Here is a 20,214-nt window from a genome sequence, read left to right on the forward strand (position 1 = left end):
TAATTTGATCATCTGGGTTTTCTTTCATTATTCAGCTGTAAACTAACATGAGTGCTGAGGTTTTGTTGATCAAAAAAGCTACTGAAATATTGATGTATTTTGAAAAGTCAGTACTTTGAAGCAATTCTATAAAATATATTGGTGTAGTGACAATGGTAATACTTTTCCCTCAACACTGAAAAAGGAGCCCTAGATCATGTAAAATGCTGTGCCTGCTTTTACTTTCTGGAGCTGTACACAGAAATAGAGTGTTACCTCTGCGAAATGTTGGATAAATCTCTTAAATTCATAGTTATTCAACATTTATGCTTGCTTTGGATAATTTCAGCTGAATTATAGGACTGTAAATTAAAAATAATAATACAAGAAACAAAATAACTTTTGTTTCTGATAAGGAAGTTGAAATTATTTTAGAATATGTGATAGGAGCCACTTTGTTGAAGTTGTCCTTCTGAGCCAAAGTCTCTTTGTACAATAAAATACTGTGAGTCTTTTGAGCACATAAAATATGGTTGTTACACATTTGGTATTTTATGCTTCCCTAGAAATTACCACTTGTATCTGCACCTAATCTATGGTCTGTCTTTTCATTTCAATGGGGTCTGAAGTGGTCCTTGGCTGTAATGAGAATGCCCCTTTCAAGAGACTTCTTTTAATTATGCCGATGATAAAATGGAAGTGAAAGCAGTCATTTGTAGGGGTTATGACTGAGCAGTGTTTTAACTGTAACACTAAAACCCACCAACATTATTCCACTCTCTATTTCAACATTTTTATGCATCCACTCTCTACAGAACAGAGTGGAATATTATTGTAGGTCAGAATTTCATTCTGTCTTATTTTTCAGTTTCCTCCTGCTATTAAAAGTAACCTGAGCTCTCAGTTTCTAAATGCTCACACTTCCCACCTGAAGCATCCAATCCAGGAAAGTGACAGTTCCACAGATCTTAATGATAGGCTGGGTTTTTTGTTTGGTTTGGTTTAGTTTGTTTGGTGGGTTTTTTTTCTTGTTCATTAAAAGAAAGCATGGGTGGCTCTTTAAATTAATGGGATTGAACACTTGGGTTTTTTTTTTTAGTAGAAAAGAGCTAATTTGGCATATTTAGATATTTATATGGGTAAATGCATAAGACAAACTGAAAATAAAATGGACAAAACACATATCTACAATTAACACTTTAATTGCTACACATCTCCTCTGATTTACCTCAGCAGGATTTTGGCCAGTCATTACCAAGCATATTTCTCTATAGATTTAAATGCAGCCAAGTGAATTAAGCCACCCAATGCAGTCTAGTTTGACCCAATGTGAGATCAATTTAAAAGTGTTAGGATTTGACCTGTGTTTGGAAAGTCTTTGTGTATACAAATCATAGAAATAGATATCAGCCTGTCCATTTGCCAATGAACATTTTTCACTCTTACAAATACATAATTTGTTATCTGCATTGTGCCATACATAAAATCACAAGCCAGAGTTAATCTTTTTTTAAACCCCAGTATTCCAGGGAATTTTTCTGATGGACACAATAATATGATCCATAGAATAAAGGTTCTAAAACAGCCTGTGCAGTGTCTTTGAATGACAGTATCAGAATTCAGTGCCTCTGTTAATTTCTCCAAACTCTTTAAAAGATTACTTAAGTCCAGACCCTTCAAATCATTCAAAATCTTCTTCCGTAAGGGAATGTTGACAATTTTCCAAAAATATATGGGTAAAAAATAGTCAGGAGAAGATTTTGAGCAGTAACTCTTTTTTTTCCTTTATTTTCTAGAAATAGGGATGTTAATACCAGCAAGAGAAAGAACTATCAGAAAATCTTACATATACAAAACCAAAAAAAAGCCCCGAGACCAAAAACTCCTTAATCTTAATAATGAACATCTGCTTTAAAGTACTGTGAATGCTCATACAAATTGTTTGGAGTAGATTTTCAAAAATATATGCCTGAGACTCCTATCCAAAATTGCCCTGGGTCTGATGGTAGTGGAGGCACATAAGGAGAATTTAGAAGGAAAAATGTGCTTTTAGGTTATTGTGACAAACTTTTGAGGTCAGATAAAAGAAAAGAGTCTAATGTTGTCATTTGTTTGCTCATATGGATAAATCAGGAATAATATTTTTGCAGCCTAGATAGAGGGGAATAGTGTGAGTCACTGTAACCTGGTGGGATGGAGGGAAGTTGGTAAGGGATTTTTTGTTAGTCACTAAATTACGTGGACTTACCCATTTGTACATCTAATTAGATTGTCTTCTAGTGATTCACTGGATATGACAAACTGACCCTAGCATGAATGATGGGATGGCATAAAAGGAGTGCATGCAGGAGAACTGTTCTTTCCATGCTACAAATCCTTCAGGATTTTGTAGAGCTGTAAAATGTGTTTCCTCTCCTGCTCTAGCTGCTCCAGGCTGAGGGGATGTGTCATTAGACCTTCACAGTGTGAGCCTGCAGGACAATCTGTGGGAAATGCTGCAGGGGAGGCCAGAGCATTGTCCCAGTGTTGGCTCCTGAAGTGTTTGTGGGTCCCAAACATGAGTGACACCTGCCAGCTCTCAGCTGCTGGGCTGCAGGGTGGGAACAGATGCAAGGGTACAATGCAGTGATATCCACCAGCCCTGCACTGGCTGCATGGGGTAAAATCTGACAGCTCTGAAGGGTTCCTGCATGTGGCTGGAAATGCCTTTTCCTGGTAAACAGAGGGGCTGGGGGCAGGACATGCTATGAATTTGCTCAGGAGAAGCAAAGTTCTCCAGCCATCAGAGGGACTTTGATGTGAGTCATGACATCACTGTTGTCTCTAAAGTCCCTAAAGGAGATGATTTAAGTCCTAGCAGAGTGATTTTAATTCTGCATATCTGCTCTCCTATACCCACTCTTCTCCCTTTATTTAGAGACCCAACATTAGCAAACAAGTCCAGAACTTTTAGCAACAGAACCTTCCAAATGACTTGCCAGATGCTTCAGTTGATGATAATATGGTGGGAGCATCCAGACTCTCAAATGGCAGTTTATTCAAAGAATTATTCCAAACCAACAATATTAATGGTGGTTTATTCCATGCCACCCTGTATCTAGATGAAGAACACATCTGTGTTAGCTACTAATTCTGTTGTTGTTTTATGCCCATCATTTATGGAAATGGGACCACCAGCATGAATGGTGTAGACTAATAAAGGAGGCTGATTGTTTTTAGTGTTAAACTACACCATATTTCCAGGAGGTTAATAGGTGTGAGATGGGAGACTTGCAAGGACAGACTTTCAGACAGATCATCATAATTTTGTTCCTTCTTTTGTCAGCAGTATTTGTAAAGAAGACTTTTTGGGCAGGGTGTGTTTCCCCCATTTGCATTTATCACCTTTGTGGTTAGGAGGAGTTTTAATCATCGATTCTCAATGTTTACGGCTAAATGCCTGCTCCCATTTGCACTTCAGCATTTGTTCTTTCTGCTGCCTCATAGAGGCTTCCTATATTTTATTTATAAGCTTGGCTCATTGTGGAGCAGGTGGTAAAGTTATGCATGACTGTTTTTAGTGCTGTACATTTAGGCTGTGATTTTCAGTTTGGGTGGAGGCTGATGAGACTACAGTGGCTTGGAAAGACCAAGGTTCTAGCTCCCACTGTAGACATGTTTTCTGGGAAGCTGCCATTGAAATTCAGTGGCAGGAATTCAGTGCACTTCCATCCTGTAGGCAGTGGTGAGCTGAGGCTTTTTTTTTGCCCCTCAAGTGAGATACGTCATCTTTCTCTCCCATTTTGCCTTCTTGTCTTTGTGGTATCTGTATGGTGTTCACTTCTTTGGTATGGTTCAGTCATTATACATGGAAACCATTCAGTTGTTTGTTTGTTGGAAAAGTTTTCAGCTTGGTGTGAGTACAAATATCTTTTTAGGGATATGGCCCTGTTATTTTATACTTCCCATTAGGCTGGCACAATTCCCTCGGTCTTACAGTAAATGGAGGAACTTTACATTTTGAATGGCTTTTATGAGTCTTTATACAGCTATAATTGCTGAAAATGATACAATAATGCAGTGCTCACTGTTGATGGGGAGAGATGGGAGGTTCTGGACAGCCTGAAGCTCTTTTGTAGCAAGCTCAATGTCTGGGATTTTAGATCTTTAGATTTTACATTCTTGTAAATGTCTCTCTTGGTTTTGCCTTTACATTAGAAAGAGGTGTTCACAATTTTATCTTTTAAAATATAATGCATATAAGTGTAAGTTTAAAACTTACTTCTGACCCATGTCCTTAGCTATCACATTTATTGTTTCACCAACTGAAAACCAAAGGGAAAGTTTGAGCACAAATGACTGTGATTTTGACTAGAAATTTCAGAATGTGACCTTTCCAAGGTGAAGAAGTGAACTGGAGTCTGATGCTGAGCATTTTGAGTCTGCAGAGGAGGTTTTTCTTGCAAGTAGCCATGAGAGTAGGAAGTTAGAAGGCAGAGGCAGGAGGTCAGACATAAGAGTCAAGGAAGTATGAATGACATCATCATCCCTAAGTACCCTCTCAGAAGATGAATGAGCTCTCTCTTGTATTACAATGCTAAAGAGCATTAGAAGGTGATATGATATCCAGACAACACATAAGATAAATGCCTCAGAGGATGCTGGAACAGCTTCCCCCCCACGCCCTCCACGAGTTCATAAATCCTGTGGTGGTCTCAATAATACAATATGTGGCTGGTGAGTGTTATATATTGTGGTCAGCTTCTTCTTGACAAAATTCATTTCGGTTTAACGAGTACCTTGAACATTATCTAATTTAGTTACTTAAGCTGAACAACTCAGTGTAACTCTAGATACCCTTTATCTCACCAGACTCACATCCCTTTTGGGACACAGAGTGGATTTTTTTTCAAGAGTTTCTGAATAAAAAGTAAGCAGATGTTACAAGAAGAAATACCTCGTCTCCTTTAAAACTAACAAAAAATGTGTTTGTCATGATAAGTCTTGACACAAAGTGTTTTCATCTTGATAAAACTTGAAATGCAAGTTTCATGTTCTTAATGAAATCCTTCTGAAGGGAATGCAGGACTCCAACAAAACACGCAGAGGTGCTGGAGTGTTTGAGGTACATTCAGTCAGAAGTGGATTCAGTTTGAATTTCAGTCTTTGTGCTTCAAAAGCACAGTTGCTTCAGTATGCTTTATAGTATTTTCTTCTATAGTAGTTTGGGGATATGCAAAGCTGCAGTAGAATTTACTGCTCAGCCCCTCTTTTGGGTATGTAGACACCCCTTAGTATCTTCAGGAGGAAGGTTTGATCAAAATATTTAATTGTGAGTGTGTTTCAAAAATTAAAATGTAAAATTCCCTCAGTAGAAAATCAGCTTCAGTTTGGAATAAAAATGGACTATGGATTTTTGGTGCGCAGAGTTCTGATGAATCATATGTAATTACTAAAGTAATGTTTCCTTTACTCAATATTTGCTCATTTGTGATTTTTAGAGAAATAAAATTATTCTCATTTGAAACAAAATGCAAAAAAAGAAGACCTCACTTAGGTCTAGCTAAATGCTGCTAAGTCCTTGATTCTAAACCAAAAGCTGTCAGACTTTTAGCAGTAATAGAAAAGTGGATCTTCCTTGACAAATGCCCCCATAAATTAGATATTAGCTTTAGTCAAACTCTGTCTCTCTCAGGAAATATTTCCACTTGCATATTCAATTGGAAGGACCTTACATGATGCCCACTTACTGCTATGAAAATCTAGGCTTTGGAGATGAAGGCAAAGAAAAATTTCTGTGAACAAAAGAATATCTGGAATAACAAACCTTGAGCTTATGCAGAGATTTCTTTTCACAGAATGTGAGTTTCACTCACTTTTTGCTCAGTCTGTCTGCTGCTCTGTCCACCCCTCTATCTGTTTATCTGTTACCATCTCCGTGGTAATATGCAGTATCAATTGGATTTTAAAAGACATAGATCTCTTATACTAGCTGTCCTTTTTTATAATACCTTTTACAAATTTAATCAATGCATTTTAATATACAATATAGTTTAAGTGCAATATACGATAAATATTCAAACTTCATCTTAAACATGCTCTAGCCTTTAAATTGTTAAAACTGCAGTGCCCTTTCAATCTACTTACATAATGTCATAAAATATACATTTCAAGGTAAATGAAGTCAGCTACTTCAATTTAGTCCCTCAAACTGGTAGTAAATGAGAGGTTAACACTATGGTGCCAAACCCATTATTGAGTAAATTTAGCACCTTGGACAGCTCTGTAAAATCTTTATTGCTTTCCTGACCTGCTCGTCATGTTCTGTCTATGTGTTCAGTGGCTCTCAGCTCTGATTGAAAGGCAATATATTAGATCCCCAACACAAACATGCTCGGGGGCTGCTTCACTGTGAGCGTAATGACACGGAGGTGAGAACAATTTTCTGGTCACCGCAATCCAAGCACCTTGCAAGGTCTGCTGCTCTAACTCATAGAGGACTTCAGGGGCTCCTTTGTATGGGGAGCAGCTTCTGTTGTAATTTAGGCAGAGCTGCAAAAGGTTTAAGATGCATTCAGAAAACAAGAAGTTAATATCTTGAGCTTCATTTTAGCAGCATTTTGTTGTGTGTTTTTAAAGCTGGTTTGTCTATATAAAAAGTACCATCAGCTCTGGAATAGAAGATACCACTATTCGATGCAGGAAGGTTTTTCTGTAACATCTACTTTGTATGATCTGAAAATGTCATAAACAAGAAATGCTTTTCTTGTGTGAAAATATAGGTAGAGAAATTATGAAACTCAAATTTACAGACCCTGAAAATGTTGGAAAAAAAATAGAATCATTGACTAGCTAAGAAAATTGAATGCTACTTGTCAAGAATGTTTCAATAAACCATCATGACAATTAGTTTTATTTACATGCAATATGATATGGCATCAAAGAACTTCCAGTGTTTAAGAACTGAAATATATTTGATATGAGGGAGAGCAGCTGTAAGATTCTATGTAATTACCTCATTTTTAACACAGTTTTCAATCTCTTTTTAGATGCACTCTAAGGTTTTTAGCTCAGCATTATATAAATAACTATGATTAGTCAGGTAGAGCAGAAATGACTATTTAAACTTTCTTTTTTTTAGTAATTTGGCATAATGACAGCTTAAGCTAACAATATACCAAAGCAGTTTGCGGCCTCTGTATCACATTCTAATTTTCCATCAGTGAAATATATACTGCAAGCAATTTCAACTGAAGTGAAATAAATCCTGCTTTGCAAAGTCAAACACCTGTGCAGTAATTTTCTATCTAAAATCATGGAATGAAAAAGAGAACAGTTTTTCAGTAATGTCTCTGTTCTTCTCTAGTTTGTATCTTCAGTATGAGGCAGACAGGGCACCTCAGTGTTTAGAGGAGCGAGGATTGTTTGTACCTGGATGCTGTTTGTGTCTGTCTGTCCATGATTATACTGCTCACTGCTGTGGTCAAAAAACAAGGAAAAAAAACACCCCAAACCAACAACTGCAGCACAAAACCAACCCCAACCTTAAAAATCAAGCAAATAAACTAAAGAAACAAAACCCACCAACAGAAAAAGGCTGTAGCAACTTAAGTCCTCAGAATCTGTTTCAAGCGTAGTGATTTAAAAATCCATCAATTATGTATTACATCTCACTTCATATGTGGAAAATAATTTAAATGTGTGTTCTGAGACAGGGGTGTGTGCAGCAGAAGGCAAGCCTAAATGTTTACTGGGAGAACAAAAATCCTCCATCTCATTTTTGAATTTAGGACATTATATATGTCATAAGTAGTTACTGCAGTATGACAACTATTTTATGTTATATTATAGAGAATTTAAAATTGAAAAAAATGCTAATATGCATCTAAAAGCTTGTCATTTGAAGAGTTGTTCAAGGATTTTTGAAGAGGTTATGGTGACAGCAAAATGAACGCAATTATATCTCTATTTTCTGATCAGAGTCTACAGTATATGAAAATTGAGCATTACTGTTTCTTTTTGGTATAAAATATGGCTATTGTGTAAAATATTTTAAGTTTAAAAGTTTAACTTTGTAGAAAACTGTAAAATGCTTAGAACTGGTACTATTTTTGTAAGCTGCTTGCAGCAATATGCCATGGTGAATAGCGTCATGTTAGAATATTAGAGTAGTACTTAGGGGCTGGGAACTACAAAAATACATTGTTTTACTCAAAGGATGTTCCTGACCGGTTTTGATCAGGCATTTGGGAATCTGCTCTGAAAGATGCCATGAAATAATAAGAGAAAAAAATTCTTCTGGGTTAATTCTGCAATGCATCTTTATATTTTCTATCAGGATTATCATCAGGATGCTGTAAAATATAAGAACACAGGAAATGCTCTTGTTACTTGAATACCAGTAGAAAATACCCTAAGAAATATTAAATGAAAAGGAACGAATAAGAAAATGGAGGGAAAAAAATTGCCCAAAATGGAGAACTGAATCTCAGACTGTTTTAAAGTCTGCTGTCCGTGCAAGGAAAATGTCCAGGAAACGCTGCATGGACCTGGGCTGTTCTCTCACACACTGCATGTGTTTTCCTCTTGGGCATCATTCCATGCATGTGGATCCTGCCCTGACCCCTCGTACCAGGACACAAAGTGGAGAAGCCAAAGGGTTTCATTGCAGTAGCACAGGACTGATTGGGTATCTTCTGAATGTGGCCTGCTGGGTAAGGTCACAATTCCTGCAGCATGCAATTAAGAATAAAATAAACACATTGAAGGGATTCATAACATTCTCTGAATGACATTGATTGCAGTAATCTAGTAAATGACCTCGGGATTGTATTCTGCAATAAACCCATGAGTGGTTTATAGTGCAGATGGTAGAGACAATTGAGTGATGTATTTTATTTTGCAGCACCAATGATTCTCACCTTTTGACTTGATTAAGCGTGTGTGTGAATAGGATGAACCAGTGATTTAACACCATTCAGTGGTTGCTGAGACTTGTTACAATTAAGGTTTACCTGGTGGGAGGAAAAAAATGAAAAAAAAACCACTACAAAACATGGTGCACCTAATAGAAGAGAATATTTGTTTTCCCCACAAGGAGTTTATTGAACTCAGCAGAATGCTTCTGTTTTTATATTGACAGGAAGTAATACTTAAGAGGGCTGCTGATTTAGTAGAAGCACTCTATGGTATGCCACATAATAACCAGGTAAATGCATTCTACTTCAGCAATTCTATATCATGGCTGTTTCTTATATGTATAGATAGATCAGGGCTAAAGGGATATGATGCTACAGTGGGAGACAAGAATAAATGCACAGGGCGATGCCAAATCTGGAGTGGGGTTTAGTTTGCTTCTTTTCTTTTTTAAAGGGTGTGAATTTAGTGTTTGTAAAAACACCATGGAGGCATCTGCCCACTTTCACCAGATCCTATATAGTATGAGCAATGTTGTACATTATGTCTTGCCACCAGTGACTTCTCCCTCTTCCCTTCAAGAGAGCTTTAAGGTGGAGCAAGTCCAGGCTCCAGCCCCATCCTGCCAGTTGGTCTTTTTATACAAAATGTGGCCACTGGGACTGGGACTTCCAACTCTCTTACCACAGATGTCAGGATTTAACAGGAAGATCCTGTAAGCATGAGCTCTCTGTCAGCCAGCTGGTTTAGAAAGAAAAGCATCTCCTTTTAGCCTTTGGACAGGGAACAGTTTCATTTGAGTCTGTAAGAAGAGGTTTGTCAGAGTCTCTTTGGTAACTCTTGCATGTTTTTTTCCTTACCCTGCAGGAGATAATCCTGAAGAGAGCTGCAGACATCGCTGAAGCGCTCTACAGCGTCCCCCGCAACCACAACCAGCTCCCCGCCCTCGCCAACACCTCGGTCCACGCGGGAATGATGGGCGTGAACTCCTTCAGCGGCCAGCTCGCCGTCAATGTCTCTGAAGCCTCCCAAGCCACCAACCAGGGTCAGCACGAGCCTCACCTTCCTCTCTCTGTGGATCTTTTCTGAGAGAAGTCAGGGGGACGGGCAGGGCAGTGGCAGAGGCAGGGCTGGGCAGCCCATCCCAGATCCTTGGAATGGCACAGGATGGGCCTGCCCCAACTCAGGAAAATCACTTCTGCATGTCTCTAAATAGCTTCTCATTCTGCTCAGAGTAACACTTGTATTTGTGTTTAAATCCCACTAATTTTAATCAGCTTCAGCATGTACTTAACGTTAAGTACTTGCTTATATATTTTCCTGAGCATGGATCTCTCAGTCTGGGCTTTTTATAGCACTTCTTTATAATATGAAGTTATCCCTTGAATGTTTATCTATTTAATTTGGGTCTGTTTTGCAAGAGTTAGAGTATTAGAATTGTGTTTTTTTCAGTTTGAGACTTTGATAAATTTTACAATTAGCAAAGAATACAAATATGTAAAAAGACTTTTCAGAGTTTTTCCAGTTTTTAAAATAAAGTGTTTTTCACTTTGTATAAAATCAGTATTGGTTTAAAATAAGAGTTAAAAATAAAAAATAGGTGAAGAATATTTTTGTAGAAGCCCTTTGCATTTTGCCCTCTCCTTTGCTGAGCTCTATATATTATCCAACTTAAAAATACATTTGAATGAGAAAGTGTTAGGATGAGGCTGTTCCTAGAAGAGCAGAAACAAAATTTTTTGCATTACAATAAAAAAATACAAAATTATTTTTAGATTGAAATATTTTATGCTGTGTGTTAGGAAGAAAAATTGGTGATTTTTCTTCTAGGAGTGGAGATGCATATTTTGTATTTCTGTGGCTTCTAGAAACAAATCTTTCCTTATGAACATTTGGATATGAGTTTCCTAAAATGTCATTTCCAGAATTAGGTAGAGATTCAAATTTTAACTTGCTGTCAAATTTGATGCTCATTTCCCACCAACACAATGATGAGACCAAGGCAAAAAGACAAAGGATATCCCACAAGCTGGAGAAATACACTCCATTTCCTGAAGTGTGCAGTGAGCACCTGAGGTGTGTTAAATGACAGTGACATCAGAAAAGAGTTAACAACAATCACGTGCTTTTAACATACCTGGAGTGGGTCTGTGCTCCTCACTCTGAAAATGTAGGTCATGTTTACTCCATTTCCTACAAGCAGCCCTTTCAGAGCGAGTGCTCCTCCAACACCCCGAGCTGATCTTTGCTCCAGGGCATCCCTGGCTTGCCTGGGGAGCTCTGCAGGCTCCAGGCTCCCTCCTCCAGCAGCGGCCTGGGCAGGGAGGGCTCCCAGTTTGGGTACCTGGTGGTGCTGGGGGTCAGTCCTGCCCCTCTCTGTGCCCCCTGGCTGCACTGGGCTCCCCCTTGGTTTGTGTAGGAAGCTGTTGTGGAGCTAATTCCAATTTCTGCCTGTGTTCCCTCCCCACACAAGGTTTCACTCGCAACTCCAGCAGTGTGTCACCTCATGGCTACGTGCCAAGCACCACCCCGCAGCAGACAAACTACAACTCTGTCACAACAAGCATGAATGGCTATGGGAATGCTGGAATGTCAAATTTAGGCGGTTCTCCAACCTTCCTGAATGGATCTGCTGCCAATTCTCCCTATGCCAGTGAGTATTTTATGTCTTTTCTGTATTTTGCACATTTTCATTAGAAGGAGGCAGTAGATTTTCTCTGATGCTCAATATTTATTTTCTATTTTGAGCGCTTGAAATAGAACTTGGTCTTTACTCTCCAAGGCACTGATCTTGGATGCACTTTGAAGACCTTAGTGTTGCCAGAAATTCTCTTCTCTGTTTTAATATTACTATTAATAATTATTATTGTTATTTTTGATTTGGGAGCATTAAAAGAACTTCCAAAGAGTAATATATAATTATTTAGTCTGATAGTTTCATAACTTACCTTATACTCTAATGGGAAACACTGTCCTCAAGTTCTGAGCAAATAATATGTTTATAACCTTTATAAAAATTATGAATTACTACTGGGCCTCAGCTTGATTGTTTATATTCCACTTGCTTTTTAAGTCATATTATTTTGACTTCACTGAGTCAGTAAAATGTGACAAAGGCTCTTAGATTTTGTGTTTTAGTGTCAGTACAGTGAATGTCACAAAAATGTGAGTCATACAAATGATACATCCCATGGTGTGAAGAGCTTATGGTCCACAGTCCCAGTCATGGAAATATTTATGTGCAGGACTAACTTTCTGCATTTTGATATTAAAGGTTTAGTAAGCTGTTTAAATATAAATACGTTTCTATTGGTAAAGTGAATCCCTTCTGCAGCTGAGCTCAGTAGTCCCTGGTCACATGAGAAATTGAACGAGCAGAACCTGCCCAATTCCTCTGACATTGCTCAGGAGGCACAAAGGATTCCACTGACATCTGTAGGAAGCTGACAGCAGAATCAGGATGGAAGGTCTGGACATACAAACAGATTTATAGGCTGGGACTGTAGCATGGACAGGACAAACTGACTGCTGGAGGTGCCAAGGTTTACACAGCAAACCTGAAGTTAATGGTGTAACACAGCAATGAATTATTTTGATCTGCATTAGAATAAAAAAGAGGATAGGAACTCTGAATAAAATAATTAACACCAAGGCTGCTTCTCTGCTGCAAATTTAGAACAAATTATTTACCCACATAACTAGTACTTATAACCTGGGAATTGCTAACCAGTGATTATTTTTGTTCTCTAATAATAATGTAACATGTAATGTTACAAAGTACCTTACTTATTAAGTTGGATTTACTGTCACAGAATCTGCACACTCTGAATTCATAATATAACATGATTGATGAGACATCTCCTTTTGGAAGCAGATGCCAGTAATGCATTTAAAATACTGTGGCAGTGTATTATTTCATATTTATGAACGGAGTCCTCTTTAGAATAGCACTTCACTTCCTAGCCCTGGTTCTCTATTCTATTTATATTTTGGGAGGTTTTCTTGGTTGATCTGTCATTCTGCTAATGTCTAATCCATTGAATCAGAAAATGCTTCAATCATGACCTGAAAATTAAAAGGTGGCATTCTTAATTAAATCAATAAACTAATTGCTGTATAGTAGCAATTCAATTTAGGTGCTTTGATTGCTCTCCCTTAGCAAGTACTTCCAGACACAGAGTGACTTCAGACTAAGATTGTATCTGTCAGACTGTGAAACTTTGAACATTTAATTTCCATTAATTGATTTCCTCAGTGTTAACAAATATGATATCAGATTCTCAAATAAGAACTTAAATAGGGTGATTTTTATCTACATAAATGCAAATAAAATAATAATTCAAAGCCCAGATGATCAGAATTTTACTCTATAATATCTAATTATTCACAGCCCACTTGTGTATCTAAGCGGTTTCTAAACAGGACAAAGAATGGAAATATGGGATGACACTTTTGGTCCTTTTTTTTTTGTTGTTGTTGTTGGATAAGAAGGGAAATCTGAAGTGCCTTCTGAATATTAAAGTAGCTAGCTTTATTTTCATGAAAAGAAATTTGTTTAAAAGCTTGATGATAAATACATGAACCAAAGATATTTGTTGTACTTTATAGTAAAATAATGGTTTAAGGATATCTGTGTTTAAAGACTGAACTTCCCACGTAGCACATTTGCATTTTGAACACTCAGTTCATCCCTAGAAAGATTGAGAGCATCCAGGAATGAGAATTCTCTTAATTCTGCACCCTGTTATTACTGAGTACTAAGGAATCCCTTTTTGGGGGGGTCTTTCTTCCCTCCAGTTGTGCCATCAAGTCCGACGATGGCCTCCTCCACGAGCCTCCCCTCCAACTGTAGCAGCTCCTCTGGGATTTTCTCCTTCTCACCAGCCAACATGGTCTCAGCGGTGAAGCAGAAGAGTGCGTTCGCGCCGGTCGTGAGACCCCAGACCTCCCCCCCTCCCACCTGCACCAGCACCAATGGCAATAGCCTGCAAGGTAGGTGGAAGCCAGGCTGCACAGGAGGTGGCTGCTCCAGCTGTGAGCTCCTGGTGCCTCCGAGCTGCCCCAGGGGAGTGAAGGCAATGAGGGATCCCTGGTGGGCTCTGTCCTAAGGCTTCCTCCTGTAGGGAGTAACTGACTCCACCCCCCTGCACCTTGTGGCCTGCAGGTGTTTGGCAACCACCCACTCTCTAACCCAGCTAATACTGCTGAACTGAGAGGCTGTGTCCTCTAAAGCACAGACCTACTGTTTTGATAAACACAAGTAATATTTCAGCTTACTAATACCGTCCTTTTTCTTTCTTTCCTCTCTTATTCCCTGTTGTCGTCCTTTATCAGACCAGTCTTTTGTGGACTCTAGCAAGTACTCCACTGCAGGGTCTCTCCAGGGGCTGGCCTTCTCCTGAAGTACGTCACTCAATCTTCCCTTCCTTTTTGTCCTTTGTCATAGTACACTTGTGCAGAAATCCTACTGAGAGCAAACAGAGCGTTACAGAGCTTGGCACAAACCTTCCCTTTCATAAATGGGAGATGCATTACAAACTAACAGCAGCGTTTTCCACTTTAACTCACACCAGGGCAAACATTAGCTTCCACTGATTAATGTACTCCTGTGCCAATTAATTCCAGAAAAGCACAGGGCCTTTTGGAAAGCCTATTGAACTGCTGGTGTCAAGGGGCTGCTCCTCTTCTGCATCCCTTCCCCTCTCATTACAAGTTCTCTAGCATTAGTATCTGAATCCATTTGAAGGGCTGGTGCAGGCGAGGCAGTGACAGACAAAAGCTTGTCAAACTGAGGGTGCTGCAAGCCCAGCACTGCCCATCCCATTGTTTGGCTGAGTCTGTTTTACAACATTGTGCCTAAACCTCCCCGTGTGGTTCCCTCACTGCACATCCCTGTGCTGAGAGAGGCAGTTTCATGCTTGCTTAGGTCCAGGGGCTTCCTTAAGCAGATGCAGCCAGCTGCCTCCAGCTGCCAGAGGTGGGAGATATTCCATGGTGTGCATTGTGCTTCCTCCAGACCTGAGATTTGTTTCCTTTCCATGAGCCTGTGCAAATTATCCAAAGGGCATCGAGTGGGGAGTAAAATCCATCCTTTTTTATGCCAGGTTCAGAAGGAGGTGTGCAGAGCAGGATGGGTGCATAAACTCCATGTCACTCAGCCTCTGGAAAGAGGAGCACTGGGCTTGAAGACAAAATGCTGATAGCACCATTAGCAGCCAAAAAAAAAATCTATATGCAAGCAGAATGGAAGGAATTCATTCATAAAAGCTTGGATCTATTGTGCCTGAAGGAAAGCATTGTCCTCAGTTCATGTTACACTGGTGAACTGGGAGGAGGAATCCTCCAAGGTGCACACACACAGAGAAAAACTGTGCAGAAACTCAGAAACTGTAAATTTACTAAGAACTAATAAGCAGATCTTGGGTACCTTCAGTTAGGATTTTGTTAGAAATACAAACTGTGTCAGGAATAAGACAAAATGAATTTTTCAGGTGAACTACAGCATTTAGATTTGGTTTTGAACATTTAAAAGAATCGGCAGTGCTTACATGCTTCAAGTTTTAAAAGAAACAGCTAATAATATTTTCCATCTGAAATAAAAAAAACTAAAAAAAAAAAAACTTAAAAAAAAGAAAGAAAGCTTTTGAACATGTTAATGTTTTTTTTTCCTCTCTTCACCTTGTCCCCATCTTGTTGTGGATGGAGAGAAAAAACAAGTAACAGGAGAAAGCTTTTTCAGGCACTGTTTCTCCTTTCACAAGACACAGAATCCTCAGATTCCAAGTACTCAGTTATGAAAAGCAATTATGGAAGGAGCCGAGAGCACTGGGCACAACTGGAGCTGTCTGATTGCCTCCTCATTATGTCACCTCCACATCTGCAATGCCCAGAAACCACACAGATCTGAGCATTTCCCCTAATTTTTGTTTAGCAATTCAGTTTTCATAATGGGAATGAGACACCAAGAGATGGTTCATTTCTAGGTCATCACTGAACTTCTTGGTGAGTTAAAGACACACAGCCTTTGGTCCTGTGCCTCCTGACACCACCTGAGGCTTGTAATAATCACTCAGAGAGGCACTGCCTGTTGTGCCTTAATGCTTAAATAAACAACCATGTATAAGGAGGCTGTCTTATCTCTCTTGGGCTTCTGGATGCATCAGAAAGCAATCAAGCTTTCCTTATGTGGCTTAGATATCAGCAGAACTCACTAAAACAGCAGCCAGGCTTATCTGTTGTTCTCTTTGCCATGCAATTTTGTAAAACCCCAAATACATTATTTCTGTAATTTGCTGGCAGCAAATACAAATTAGTATATGATAGAAGAAATAAAGGCCATTGGTGGGAGCTTTTGTATTCCCTGCCCTCCCTTTTTGGAGGTGGTGTGATCTCATACCTACACTGTTTCCCACTGATATCTCTGTTTTCAGGATCAATAACAGGCTACAGCTGGGAGAATTTGCATGACTAGATGTAGCACTTATGGAATAAAAGTGGAGTGATCTAAATGAAGACTTGGAAAGAATGGAAATATCAAAGCTTTTAGGCAGAAAAGATATCATTTGCCTTGTAATTTAATTCAGAATTTCAGAGCTCTTCAAAAACAATGATGCTTTGAAAAAAGGAGCTAAGATCTGCCTCTGTGCCATTTCTTTCCAGCAGCAAAAGGCTGATCTGTAACCACAGGGAAATGTCTAAATCATGAAGAGAGGAATTGCAATTATCTCACCTTTTTTGGGCTCCTACCCAGGGTAGACAGCTGTCCTGTCCCAAGAGACACAATTCTTGACTAATTATTGGTGAAATTGATTTGCTTCTGATGAATCTTTCAGGTTGAGTGTTGGAATAGTATCGTGACATTTTCTGAATAAAAGGTACTTTTTCTAAAGGAAAGCAACACCTTGTCCTAAAGAGCCCTCTATGCTTCTCACCTAAATATCTTCTGTAGGACTTAAAGCAACTCAACTCACCTTTCTATCCCTTTTATCCTCACTCTTAGCTCCTTGAAGAGCCCTCATGTGGGGGACACAATCAGTACAGTGATTTCCACACGATAAATCCCAATAATGGAAATGCTGTTGCTCTGTGCCACCTCTGAGGGTGGCCTGTTGCAAACATGTTGGATGTGTTTTGCATTCTCTCCTTCTCCCCTCATTTTATTTCATTTAATCAGCGCAGTTTACTCGAGCTGTTCTCCCCTTGCTGATTAGACTTGTAATTCTTGCACATATGGTGGTGTTTGTGGAGAAAACATTTCCCTCCTCTCCCCCTCCAACCCCAAATCTGTGAGCCTTTTACTTTGGCTCTGTTCTTATCAAATAATTGCAGCTGTAATTAAAGCACAATGAATCAGCACCAGTCACGGGGTTGAGTCCTTCCTTAAGAAATTACATGTCCAGATGTCTGGAATGGCAGGCAGCATTTAAATCATGGGCCTGGAAAGTGCTGCCAACCTGAAGGAGAATCTGTTTTCTACCTTTTGGCAAACAACTGTACAACTGGCATTTCAGAGACACATTGTTTTTACAGTTCCCATCATAAACTTCCATGACTATCCCCTGTAATGATGTGCCTGCTCACTGAGTGTCACTGGGACACTTGGGGTGTTTGATCTGAGCCCCCAAATAATAGAGAGAGATCGAGCTGGAGGTCAACTTCTGTGCAAAACTGTCCCTGTTGAATTTTCATAAATGTCTGTCTGCTAAGAGAGGTGGTGGTTTCACAGAAAATGAGGTAGGAAGCATAATAAAGAAATGCTGATGATTCAACTTAGCCAGCCAAAGAGAAAACATCCTGAATTAACATTCACCTATGACTCACCTGATGTAGTTGGTGGTGTCTGCTACAAGTGGAATAGGAAAGATGCTGGCCTGCTAACCCAGGAGTCAAGCATGAATTTCAATGTCAAAACTGAATTTGAGAGTTTAAGTCCCTTTCTGAGCTCCTGGAAATGCAAACCTCAGTCCCAGGGGTGACCTTTGGGAGGACTGGCACAGGGGACTGACCCTGAGTGCCACTGAAGGGACACCCCTGCAGGGCCATGCCAGGGGGACTCCAGCTGCTTTCCCTAATTTGCTGCAAATTCTTGCTTTGCTTCTAAAAGAGTAACAGAACGTGTGGTAATAGCTGGGTCCAGTCAAAGCTTCCTCAGCATCAGGGGATCTTGAAACTAAAAGCAGAAAAATAAGTTGAGGTCTGATACTGATATGGAGGAAGGACACTTTTTCTACAAGAAAATCAGTAATTTCAGCAAAGTCACTTGCAATTTGAATCATTTTCCAGTCAAAAGGAAACTTCTCATGATTCTTGTGTACATAGTTGTCTCTTATGAGTGATATATATAAATTTAACTCAAAGTATATCTGACTACATTGCTAGTAAATGTTTAAAGCTCTGGAATTTTAAAAGTTGCTTAATAATGCAGAAAATTAACTTTTCCCCTCTCTCTCTCCCTCTCTCTCTCCCCTCCCTTTCCTTCCAACAGCTATATCTGGCATGATTGTTCCCCCCATGTGAAAGAATTGCCTTGAAGAATTTTATTAATGAAGAGGTTGAATTCTGCTTCAGAGAGAATCTGATACAAGTCCCAGAGTGGAACTTTTTACTCAGGCCTTTTTAAAAATAAAAAAAGAAATAAAGAAGGATCTTACAATAACTGCAGATTTTTAAACAAAACAAAAATCACCATCCTTGCAAATACTGAAATTAACAATCCACAATTGCAAGGTGTTGATTCGAGTTGTCCATCCCAAATACCTGGGAGATATATTTATTGTATGTTGATAAAAAAAATCCACTTTTTTTTTTGTTTTGTTTTGTTAGGGGGTGGGGGGCTTGCTTTTATTTCCTTCTGGTTTCTTGTGGGTTTTTTTTAAGGCTTGATTTAACTCAACACCATTTGTCTTTTATAAATCATACAATTACACAAGGGACACTAGAGATGGAACTCCACATTTTTAATTTATGATTTTTTTTTTTAAAGCTGTGTAAAGAAGAATAAAGTGGTGTCATTTACATACAAGCCTGTATGGGACAGAATAGAAGTGCCAGTTAGTTTTTCATAGAAGAATTATGGCCATTTAATTAAGGGTCGGCTCATATACGTTGCTTATCCAGTGGTGACTTGCTGATATGAAGCATTTTTAATGTTCTGATTAAAAAGATATCACTCCCTAAAAAGCTGATATTTTTGGATTATGAGGGTGGGGTGAGGGGTGGGATTAGTAACCTCTGTCATTAATATCAGGCTGAAAAATCGTGTAAATAACACAACAGGAAAAGTTCATCCCAGAACACCAGGTTGGAAGGGGACATTAAGGTCCAACTTTTCTTGGCATAAAGCTGGTGGAAGGGAAGGGAAGGGAAGGGGAGGGGAGGGAAGGGTGGAAATATCAGAAAAGTTTCCTCTGGCAGAGCAAACCCAGCACCAGGAGGTGAGCACGGACCCCTCTCCTTTGGGTGAAATCTCCGATCCTCCACACGCTCCCTTCCCAAGCACAGCCTGGGCTCTGCCCTGTGCCACGGGGGGCACAGCCTGGGCCCTCTGGGGTGCCAGCCTGGCCCCTGTCCCCCTGCCTGCCCTGCTGGGGCAGGGGCTCAGCCTCCCCACCCCGAACCCCTCCTGGCCCAGCTCCCACTGGGGCCGACCCTCCCGGTCCGAACGCGCTCCCTCCAGCACAGGGCTCTGCTCGGCAGCAGTGAATGGTGACTTTGGGGTGGGCCTTTCCAATCAAAACCATAGCTCCTGTTTCACCACGAAAGATTTTGCTATCATTATCTGGGAAGTGTTCTTAAAAATTATTAGTCAAAGAGGCAGCAAAGCTCTGAAGATGCATTACCTGATATTTTTTCTTTGCTGTTGTGTTTTTGTATGTAGTTATAAATACTGTAGATTTTTTGTGATTTTTTGCCAAAGTTGTTGTTCTATTTATACATTTTAATGTCTTAAGACAGTTTTTCAATATCACAAAAAAGAAAAAAAAAAAGAATTTTACTGCATATTTTGCAAAAAGAGCTCACTACCTTTAGCTTGCACATACTTGCAAATTAATTAAAGAAAAAAAAAGCTTTTTGTTTCTGTTTTTTGTTTGTTTGTTTTACGGGGGATTTTGTAAAATATCCATATAAATAATGTATTTATCTTTGGAATTTGTACATTGCTTTTTGTCCCCTACAAGTTTATTTTATTGTGTATGTTTGCTATGTGAAAAGTGCTGATTTGTTTGGTCATTCACCGTTGTATTAGCTGTTTAAATGTGATTTTAATACATTTCATTTATAGGGTTGTTTTTTTTAGTATTGTTTAAAACCATGCTTCCATTTTTTTTTAATTTCCACCCA

General features: G+C 39.2%; 1 protein-coding gene across 6 annotated transcripts in view; it reads left to right on the forward strand.

Annotated features, from left to right (window-relative positions):
• EBF1 (EBF transcription factor 1) overlaps positions 1 to 19,070 on the forward strand; it is a 267,099-nt gene extending 248,029 nt beyond the window's left edge. For 3 of the 6 annotated variants that reach the window (XM_077186463.1, XM_077186464.1, XM_077186465.1), the window contains exons 12-17: positions 9,101 to 9,166; positions 9,742 to 9,919; positions 11,348 to 11,527; positions 13,672 to 13,866; positions 14,209 to 14,277; positions 18,359 to 19,070. In XM_077186463.1, coding sequence (XP_077042578.1) covers positions 9,101 to 9,166; positions 9,742 to 9,919; positions 11,348 to 11,527; positions 13,672 to 13,866; positions 14,209 to 14,276 — 687 coding nt within the window. In that variant the 3' untranslated portion in view covers position 14,277; positions 18,359 to 19,070. The remainder of the gene's footprint in view (positions 1 to 9,100; positions 9,167 to 9,741; positions 9,920 to 11,347; positions 11,528 to 13,671; positions 13,867 to 14,208; positions 14,278 to 18,358) is intronic. The other 3 variants (XM_054642739.2, XM_054642740.2, XM_054642743.2) reach the window with 1 other exon arrangement.
• The last annotated feature ends 1,144 nt before the right edge of the window (positions 19,071 to 20,214 follow it).

Source organism: Agelaius phoeniceus, chromosome 15 (genome assembly GCF_051311805.1).
Source record: "Agelaius phoeniceus isolate bAgePho1 chromosome 15, bAgePho1.hap1, whole genome shotgun sequence".
Taxonomy (NCBI): domain Eukaryota; kingdom Metazoa; phylum Chordata; class Aves; order Passeriformes; family Icteridae; genus Agelaius; species Agelaius phoeniceus.